Here is a 10,404-nt window from a genome sequence, read left to right as displayed (position 1 = left end):
CTTCCTACACTCGTTGTACATACAACGCACATCACTCTCAGCACCTAACGCGTTCTACGCATTACGTGGCACAGGATTCCCTTCACCACGTATACAGGAGATATACATGTATACAGATCGGACCTGCCGGTCAAAGACAGTAAAAAATAAGTCGGGATTCCCAATCGTTCAGTATTAAGCCTTCTAGCCCGGTATTATACAGAATGAGATGTTCCCCAGGATCTAATATTCAGTAAACTAGGCTGCTGCGTCAGATTTTGCATACGTGTTGTTTTGCATTGGTGTGGATTATCAACATCTTCCTGATGGACTGGCGAAGGAAAGATACACTAGGATTATTTAGAAAGATGATTACAAAATTGTATGCAACGGACCTAAGTAGGTATACGTGACTTCCAGTCGCTCGCCATGTGCTCTCCCAGACGCCCGCTCCTTGAGTGTTTTCTTCCGCGGCTGCTCACCATTTCTATATTTAAGAGATGAGTGGATGGATGACACGCGTTCACTTAAGCTTCTATTACGATACACGATGATGTTACTGGCCGTGAAGCGATAACTATTAATAGTCGTCGATTCATAGTTTTTTTCTTATTGAAATCATTTCTTTTTAACTAGAAGATGAAGCCGTACTTAGAAGAGAAAATGGAAAGTGAGAATGAAAACTCATCAGCGCTGTTTGCCAGCATTCTTCTTAACCCTTTTAAAGCGGGGTTTTATTCTGTATTATACAGAATAAAGGTTTATCTTGATTAAATATTGACAGAAGAATGCAACAATTTATCTAATGGTAGCTGTCTCGCGAATCATGTGAGGTGGACACTGCGAAAAAGTGCAAAGACATCGTTTCTACGGACAAAAACTTCGCAATGTATCCACCATACGCTATTATCTGGGGTTTTGATTGGCTACTGCAGAATAAAAAAAGATCGCAATGTCTTCTGTAAGGTATTCCCCTCCAAAACGATAGGTGCGATTGGCGGCTTCGCGCCATTTTGGATGGCCGCCGGAGCTTCATCGCTACGCGGCAGAAGTTCGCTCACCAAATTTTCGGCCAGTTCTAGACTAGCAAGAGTAGAAGAAGAACTAGGCTTGAACTGGCCGAAACGTTTGGTGAGCGAACAGTCTATTGATTTGACTACTAACTAGCTAGCTACTGTCTTCTTTCTCTTCGTCAGCGCGCTTACGCTTGCGAAAGCGTATGCGCTTCTTCAGGTGTGCTGGAATCGCAGTTCCGTTTCGCCAGACCTGGTGCCAAATCTGGCTGCACGTGAGCGTGTTGCCGCTATCCTCTCTCCGAACGCGATTACATAGAGGTACGTAGCCGGCGTGGGATTGAGTGCGCTGGGGGCAGAAGTAGCTGCTTTCAAAGCTTTTCGTTTGGGGCGTCGCCATTGCCGAGCATACCTTGCAAAGGTGCTGACGACGTTTGTTCTTCCCATTTCCATCATACATGTCGTTCGTATTCTGCAGGGCGTGTGGCTGCGTTCGAATTGGCTCCGTAATCAAATCCTCTGCGTTGGTGTTTGCACGCAATGTGGCTTCTGTTGTTGCTAAAAGCTCCGTTTGCAGTCTTCGCATGTACTCTGCGTGCGTCGGTATGCGTTCTCCCTTTTTCTTCAAGATGAGTTTGTGCAGGATGAACCCATTGACAATTGCCATGTCAACAAACCCCAAGAATAACTGGCGGTAATATTTTTTGAAAGCCAAACATCGCTGTATCGAATATCGCTGCAGTCGCAGCTGGTCGTGCTGGTCGACACCTCCCATACCAGTATGATAATCGGCAACCAGCTGGGGACATGGTACGTCTGCACGAACACTCTCACCCTTCACTCGGCGTCTCACACTAGTCATCGTCGTTGCACATCCAGTCGCAATCATAGACACAGGTTTCGAGTCCATCCAGGACACAGCAATGAGCTCAGGGAAGTCTTTGGCTTGAGCGACGCGATACGTCCCTCGGGGCATACGCTTGGGCCGCGTTTTCTGTGTGAACGCAAAGTTGACTGGCCATCCCAATCTGTCGTTGCGGTGCGTTCCCACGTAGTAGTAACCCCTCCGAAGTAAATCCAGTACCAGTGCACACGAGCTGTAGAAGTTGTCAGCGACAACAAGTCGCTTTGCGGGTTGTCCTTCGAGGGCTTTGTTCACGTTTCGTATAACTGCCTTCTGTGCCGTTCCCTTTGCTGCCGCTGGATTGTTAGCCGCGCCGAGATAAACTTCAATTCTGTAGCATACAGAAGAAGATACAGCATATTGTAAGTGACTTCACTCGTATTCTGTGAAAAGAGGAATCGGCAATCTGTATGATACTGAGAAACACCCCGATACTACTGATACTACTAGCAATTCTGTATCAACGTACCGAGAACAGTAGCCAGTCTCCGCGCAACACGTCATGTAAACCTTAGTCCCGTACTTGTGCGGTTTGTCCTTGTTGTAGACGCGCACCGGATTGAACTTGCTCCTGTTTGGAATGGTGCCTTCGTCAAAACTGATTCGCGGCCCCAACCGGTAGCCACGCCGAAATGTTTTCTCGAGTACCTGCAGTACCGGTCTGACTTTCCATGCCTTGTCCCTAGACGCATCTGCAGCGTTGTTACTTGCGAAATGCAGGTAACGAGTGATCATCTTGAATCTGTCTCTCTTCATAAACCTGGAGAACGTTCCACGAGGGACTGCGCCATCTTCTCGAGTAGACCAGTGTTTTTCCAGGCCATCCGTATGAGAACAAAGGGTTCGAGCAACGAGGAGACCAATCACGTGGATAATTCTGGATAGGTTTTACTCGCCGTAGCGTCTCTTCAATCTCTTGGACAGAGTCGACCTTCTTTTGGGGATCCTTTGCTTGTGCTTGAAGCTGCTTCTCTCGTTGCTGACGTGCGACAAGCGGGATGCAAGCCTCGCGATACAAATTCGTCTCCTTCTGAATCACAAACCAGAGCTTCTTGGAAAGAAAGTAGAAAAACATTCCTAATGAGGACTCTGCAAATGCTGCTGCAGATCTAGTTGGCCCCCAGTTTCCGTCGTACAACTGCGCGGCTTCAAGAGTCAAATCACCTGTTTTCAATATAATACAGAGTTAGAAAAGAATCAAAAGAGTTATTCTGTAGACGACCGACTTACCAGAATTTTGCTCGTCATAAATATTCCACCCAGAAGCTCCCAAGCGCCGCATGTCTTCGTCGGCTTACACAAATAGCTCACTGTCCTCCTCACAGTCGCTGTCAGACTCTACTTCGCTTTCGTAGTCCTCTCGTGGCGACACAGGCACATCCAGCTCATCATCGAAGTCACAACCAATACTGTCGTTGTCATCTTCGGCTTCATCGCACAGATTCACATCATCTACAGCAGCTGACCCGAACAGCTTCTACCCACGTAGCGCATCCATGAAGTTCTCTCCATCAAACTCATCAATCCCGTTGAAATCGTCTCTTTCACTCTTCGACTCGTCGGCACGTTCATGACCCGAGCGTACATCGTATTCCGGAACCTCCATACTAGTAGTGGTGCTCCCACCTTCTTGCTCTGTATCTGGCTGAATTGCTTGACCTGCTTGAGTCGACGGTGTAGAAGCTGAAGTACGCGGAGGGAAACTCGAAGGAGGAGTTGGAGGAGTAGGCGTCACCTCCCAAGTTGGTGCCGCTTGTTCTTCCGCTGGCAGCACTTCTTCAACCGGCGCACGACGGCGGGCCAACTCATACGCCGCATTCTTTCCCATGGGGATCCTTGCTGGGAGTGATGGCAAAGGTGAGAGCTCCAGCAACCCCTGACGACGTCCAAATGTCATGAGTTCTTGTTCGCCTGCACATATATGTCAGTACTGTGAGTATATATACCGAGCTGTCTGCAGAACGTACCAACGAAGTATTTAACTCCGCGCTTCTCTGCATCCAAGCGGCCAGTCACACTGGGCATCACGTACGTGAAGTCCGCACTCAGTCCTTTAGGCTTCCTCGCTTTCCATCCTGCCTTGGATAGCTCGCGCCATAACTGCTTGAACGGTTTCTCGTTGGGAGCGTTCATTCTCGAATAAATCTGAAATCTGTGGTCACCAACAACTGCCGAAAATAGCAAGAAACTGAATTTTCAAAACCTCCAGTCATCTTATACTGTCTTTTCTATTCAATTCGAATTATCCCCGGCTATCTTCCCTTCGTAGATCCTTCAAGATCGAACCACCCATCTCTACCCTTAACAAACACAAGCATGCGAGGAATCGCGACGATTACAAGCTTGCTGGAAATTATGTCCTGTCATAATTCTTATTCTGTAGAATACAGAATAGCGCTGTAAAAGGGTTAAGCAGGCTTGAACAACTTCTCAAGCTGACACCCACTTCACTTGACTTCATTATGCTCCGACGCACTGCTGCGTTTATTGTAGGCGACATTGAACATTGGACCAGAAATTGTAACACATACTATACAGACTGTAAAAAGTCTAATAATTGTCTGTTTGATATAAATGAAAGTGCTATATATAACTTAGTGTCGTGAGAGGGCGGTAGAACTCATCAATTAGCCAGAAGCATCCTTTAAGGTCAGCGAAAATGTCCGGCAAGCACGAGTTCTGCCCAGGAGAGAAGCGGATGATTGTGTACAGCTACGAGTATTTCAAAAGCCAGAAGGAACAAGGCCTCTTCAAAGGCATCATGACACGCCAACTGGTCTCTGATTGCCTTGGTTGTGCTCCCAACACCGTTGACTCCGTGGTTTATGAGAAAGAGAATAACCCACACACTGATTTTGAGGTATATCAATTATAACTGATATTTTAACACTTCCTTTTTAAACTAATATTTGTACAAAGCCCAGTGAAAACGACAGAGGTCGAAAGCGAGATTATGACCTGACGGATACCTTTATAATATTTTTCACCATCCTGCTGGCAGAATTGAATGTTAAATCGACAAGGGCAATCTGCGACCGGGCGATGTGTCATCTTCCTTTTTGACATATGATTTTGATTCTAGACCAATCATATCTGTGTATTTAGCGCGCCTTTCCCCCGAAAATGACAGTGTTCTGAGAGGGCATTTTTAAACGACTGTAGCTCCAAAACGGCTGGGAATTGGCTAAAAATTACCACAAAATCGAAATCTAAACGCATGATTGCACCCTATATCTAAATGTCGATCTAGGTTTTCCTAAATGTAGACCTCTTATGCCTCTCTAAATTCTGGCCCAATGTTCAATGTCGCCTTACAATATCCTTTTACGCAGAGTCCCATAGTCCGTTGATCTTTAACTTCAGCAATGGCTGTACTCGACCAATGCATTACAACTGCACTCATGGTGCTTCGCCAATATTCATTTCAACAGGTATGTCAGACGATCAAAGCATTAGAGATAGTATTTTCTATCGTGGTTATAGCTGACGTTTAGAATCCAATAGGATAGCCGTTCGTGTAAGACGATGCGGCATCAAGATAAAAGATGCGTGGCACGCCTTAGTCTCTTTTTATTTCGTCTTCAGTGATTTCCATGATGTTACGGTGCATGTCACTGTATCAATCATGCCCCAATGGTAATAGGGAAGCAAGAGAGATCTTTGAGATCTACGATCACGATCGTAGATGTCTCGGAGAAAGACGGCACCGTGATAAGTCGAACTTGCTGATCTTTTCCTCCTGTTAAAAAATAGCAATTAGAGATCAGAGTACATCGTAACTCTAGCTGCAATTCATACCTTTGACGAGACGTGTACTGAATCGAGGCTGGTTGCCTGAAAAATACACATGCGGGCAGGTTTCGAGGATGAACGGGTCCTCATTGGCCATGGGGAAGCAGGCCAAGATGTCAGGCGCAGTAGGAGCAGCATGACGCCACTCCACACACAGCTCAAGGTAGTCCAGTGCACGCTCTTGTTCTTGCTCCTCTGTAGCCATCTTCTCGTCGTTATCGTCCCTTTTGGGCAGTGTGCACTGCAGCATACTATGCAGAGGCTGGCCAGCATCTCCAAACAGCTGAACGCCTCCAACTTGAGCCTCGTATGGGTTCGTGACACAGCGGAAAGACTGGAAGTGCGAGCTGCGCGGGAATAAACACGGATGGAAACTTTGCTGCGGTAGAGTATAGTTACTGGGGTCCGAGGCTCCGGGCATGAGGTCTACACACATGGCCGCGGCCAATGTCGACACCAACTCGTCAGCGTTTCTTAAGGGCTCGCCCTCCAGGGCCAACTGCTCGGCCGTCTTGCGTTTGATCGTAGGCACCTGCACTTCATCACTACCTGTGGCTTGTATCACGTTGCCTACCACGACTGTTCTAACGATCTTTGACACAAACTCTCGTTCGTTTTCGTCGCCCAATCGGCCGGCCAGATAGTCCATGAGGACGTGATTGCGGATCGGTTGGTGGTCCTTGTTACGGCCGATGTTCAGGCCTGACACCAGGGCCACATACTCACTCTCTTGTCTCTCTGGCAATGGATGTTGGGGCGGGAACGAAGGGAGATATACCTCCTCTACGTGGAAATGGCCATCTGGCCCGTCGCGGGCCACACGGCCACGGACACCAAGTACGACGCCAGTGACAAATCTAGCTACGTCGATGTTGCCGACGAGCTGTACTCGGCCACTCTCGTCCTCGAGCAGCAATTCGTCGTCTTTGGTGGCCAATGGCCGACCGATCGTCTCAATGGGCTTAACACCCGATTCGCTGGTAAGTGCATCGAATATGTCGGGCTTGGCCTCCAATACCTTGAGCAACGTACCGATAAGCACACACTCTTGGCCGTCGGCCTTGAGGTCAATGACCTTGGCCAACACCGGAATACGGCCGGCCGTGTGCTCTTGGACCTGGACACTCACAACATCACGTAGCTGCTGCAATCGACTCACGTAGATGTGCGAGAACTGCTGAGCGTACGATTTTTGCTTCAGCACAAAGCGCTGGTAAGTTGGCGTGTATTCGACGGAGTGGCGCGAGATCTGAAGAGAGAAATGGGGGTGGCCACAGACATAGGAACAGGGCCAAGCATGTTAGCAACCAGATGAGATGATGGCTACAGAGCGGCCGGCTCTAGAAGACGCAGGAGAGTCACACGTAGCGAACGATCTGGGGCGGGAGACGTACCAATGTTGTTGGCGCCATTTTGACAAAATGTGGACTTTGATGTACCCACATTATCGCAATACAATTTTCATGTTTGAAAAACTAGATTTAATGTTGCATCATTTTGTTTAATTGCTAAAAAACTACTTGCAAGCCTCAGAGTGTGACTCCACTTCGCTTAACGGCATCTGCTTGCGGCATTTCGAGCATCTCACCGCAACAGTTGGTAGTGTCGGTACAATACGACGTTGGGGTGTCGATTCTATCGCATTCTCTTCAGTTTTTACCGTTTGGCGTACTATTACACGAATACAATGCCAGTCGACACGAACAACGTCGTGTATCTTCGAGTCCCAGGACATCACGGCTTGATTTTTCTTCACTGAGTCGTAGAATCCAACAACCTCAGTAGCCATGGCCTTTGCTTCATCGTCCTCCAGTTCATACATGGGGAAAGTGTTTAAACGCTGATTAATCTCGTGTTTTAACCAATCGAACGTTGATTTGTCTGTGAAATACACACGAAGGAGCCGGACCGGTCCAGTCGTGGTCCTCGCATCCGTAGCAATGAAAATCTCAACAAAGCAACCGCGCGAGCGCTCTGTACTACTCTTGGCCACAGGACACAGCAGCGAGTTCTGAGATTGTTGAGGTGGTGTTGCCATAGCGTTGGCCAATATTTTCCACAGGTCAATCACATTTTTATCCTGTGTTTCACGTTCATTGCGTGGTGATAGCGCGATCCCAAGTCGATGAATCTTGTCGTGTAGCTGCATTTTACTGGCAACATCAAAGTGCATTTGCCGGGCATCAATCTCGCAGCCTCAATGGAGCACCACTCGTGCAGCAGGGATATCCTGTGTGCTTAAACGAAGTAAATCACCATAACATGCTAACGACAGTGCTAACTGTAGTCGTAGCGAGTGTTCGCGAGAGGTCTTGATGGCATATTCCAGTTGTGACTGAGCCAGCTTCGTGGATGCTGGTGAAGTGGCTAGTAATGCTCGTTGGAGATTGATAAACCCACTAACCAACCACGTTAGAGTGTGCAAATCCGGTTCGTCCAGAACACGCGACAACTCCATCGCTGTGCCAAGTAAGAAATGACACTGTGGGTTGTCCAGCTCCACCTCCCTCGAGGAAAGACTGCAGTGCCAGTTGAAAATCTAATTCTCTAATGGTATTTTACGTCAAGCCCTCCCGCTCGCAAGTTTTAAAACTAAGCGTAGGTTGAAATCGCACCGCGTTAAAAATGCCTGGAAAAAGTTTCTCGCGCAGTTCACTGCTGGTTCCCGTGCTCCGCTCTCACGCTAACAGTGCCACATTCAGATTCATCAGCATCGATCTCTAATGCGAGTATCACGCCAAGCGTGATGCTGCTCGCTGGAATCAAACACCATTCGTGGCGAAACAGGTGTTTTAACGTCTTTAATCAACGTTTCAGCAGCTTTTTCGGCTTGAAACCGGCTTGCCCACGTCAGCGTAGTCTCAGTCTAGCGCCACATGTGGGGCCGAGGCAGCCACGAGTGCGTCCAAGAAAGCTCCTCGACTTAAGTTATGCTCAAATTCGACCCACAATTTGCTGCCATCTTTCACTACCACGACCAGATCTTTCGTTCGCGCTGCTAAACTGCCCGACTCGCCTGTTGTACTCACTGTTTTGAAGGTGAGTTGCACCTGCGTGATTGCTGAGTACTCGATGGCAGCCCATGGTTGGTAATCGTCGTATGAATGCACGTGGGGACACTGAAATTCACTTGCAAGTCGCTGTTGTGTGCTGCTTTCGAGTGTAAGTTCTGATGGGGACATACACACACACGAACGCGTTTGTTGTTGTTTACGACGAAGGGCGAAGAGATGAGACTCTCCCAATGCAAGCAATAAGTCCGTGTCAGTTCGGTATGGTGTCTTCTTGTGCGTCTTGAAGCAACCCTTGCTAAATTGCTCGTCTTCTGTCCATTCGTCTTCTTCGACGTACACACGCGCCAAGACGCCGTAGTGGCAAATGCTTGAGGTTGTCATGGTCCGAGGAAACGTCGAAGAGGTGAGAGCAGTGCGTTGAAATGCACCAATTTGGCGAACACGACGAATTTATCCCGAAATAGAAAATCACTGAATAAAAAATTAAAAAATTAAAAAAAAAAACAGAAATGAGAGAATATGGCAACGACGAGACTACGACTTCGAGCCATTCTAGCGAAGTGTTGCCGCCTTCAAGGTAGGCTTCATATCATTGAACGTTCACTTGAGCGTCGGACCCGAGTCGCTCATCGAATTCATCGCAAAATTTGTCAATGACTGCTGGGTTTGAGAAAGAGGGTTGTGGTGATCTGCGGACAAGATTCGTTGACACGCGAGTCGGGACCCGGAAGCAAGGGTGAACACAAAAGAAACTTGTCAGAAGCATTATTATCCATATACCGGTGCTCTTAACTTTCTCGGACACACGATGCTATTTTGATCAATCGAGTCAGATGAAGCTCAACTCCCGAACACCACTTAAGTGGCAACTACTGACAGCCTTTTGCAGCGAGATTTCGGTGGCAAACGGTTGCAGCTTTTTATTTCACTGTGAATATACAGTTGTTGTGGTGTACGGTATCTACAGTATAATAGTTGTGGCTTCACGACTGTGCATGTCACGACGTTGCCACACAGCTTCGTGTATGATCGAACCTGCAGCCACCTGCGTCTCGGTCGTACAGCCGATGTTGGTCAAGAACGACGAGCGGATCGCCAGCTTTTTGGGTCCTCGAAAGCGTGTGGCGGGTTAATGCAGCTGACCAGCTGCAATCGCCAACTTGGCGAGCGGATAGGCAAAGCAGAATGGCTGCGATAAGACGCTAAACAGGTGGTCAAAGTCCGCCGTGGCGTGCGTCGCCGGTCAGAACGAAAGGTGCGAGGTGGAGTGTACTCATTAGCCATCATGGCGGACAACGTGAAGATTATCGGAGACGATGATGAAGTCTTCACGGGTATCCGACCTCCGCTTCATCGTCGACACACACTCGGCGGAAATTCGTCTCTCGCGTCGGACTTGGCGCATACTCCCGTAGTCTGGAGACCGGTGATGCCCATGGGTCGACGTTCAACGTTAGCGTCGCGTTCGGAGACGGATGAAGTTGGTGAACTGCGCTCTACTATCGACGGATCTATGCGGACCGTACGGTCTATTAGTGACGCTACAAGTACCAACCGCCGTCCCGATAAAACCACCTTCGCGCTACACGACGTCGACGCCTTTAGTGTTCAGCGAGCCAAGGTATCAGCGAGGAACGGTACGTGCGTTTCCGTAACTTTTTCAGGAGCTACGAATCGGGAATGGCCATGGAAATTCAAGCCC

At 48.3% G+C, this 10,404-nt stretch overlaps 1 protein-coding gene across 1 annotated transcript; it reads right to left on the bottom strand.

Annotated features, from left to right (window-relative positions):
* Window positions 1–5,519: 5,519 nt before the first annotated feature.
* On the bottom strand, window positions 5,520–7,510 carry PITG_16691 (DNA polymerase alpha/epsilon subunit B, putative; the record flags this gene model as incomplete). Its single annotated transcript, XM_002896875.1, has 3 exons — window positions 5,520–5,635; window positions 5,695–6,883; window positions 7,394–7,510. 3 exons carry the CDS (start codon window positions 7,508–7,510, stop codon window positions 5,520–5,522), a joined length of 1,422 nt encoding a protein of 473 aa, XP_002896921.1.
* Window positions 7,511–10,404: the final 2,894 nt, after the last annotated feature.

This window comes from Phytophthora infestans, genomic scaffold (assembly GCF_000142945.1).
Source record: "Phytophthora infestans T30-4 supercont1.51 genomic scaffold, whole genome shotgun sequence".
NCBI lineage: Eukaryota > Oomycota > Peronosporomycetes > Peronosporales > Peronosporaceae > Phytophthora > Phytophthora infestans.
The sequence above is the reverse complement of the archived record's forward strand: the minus strand, read 5'-3'. Positions and strand labels throughout refer to the sequence as shown.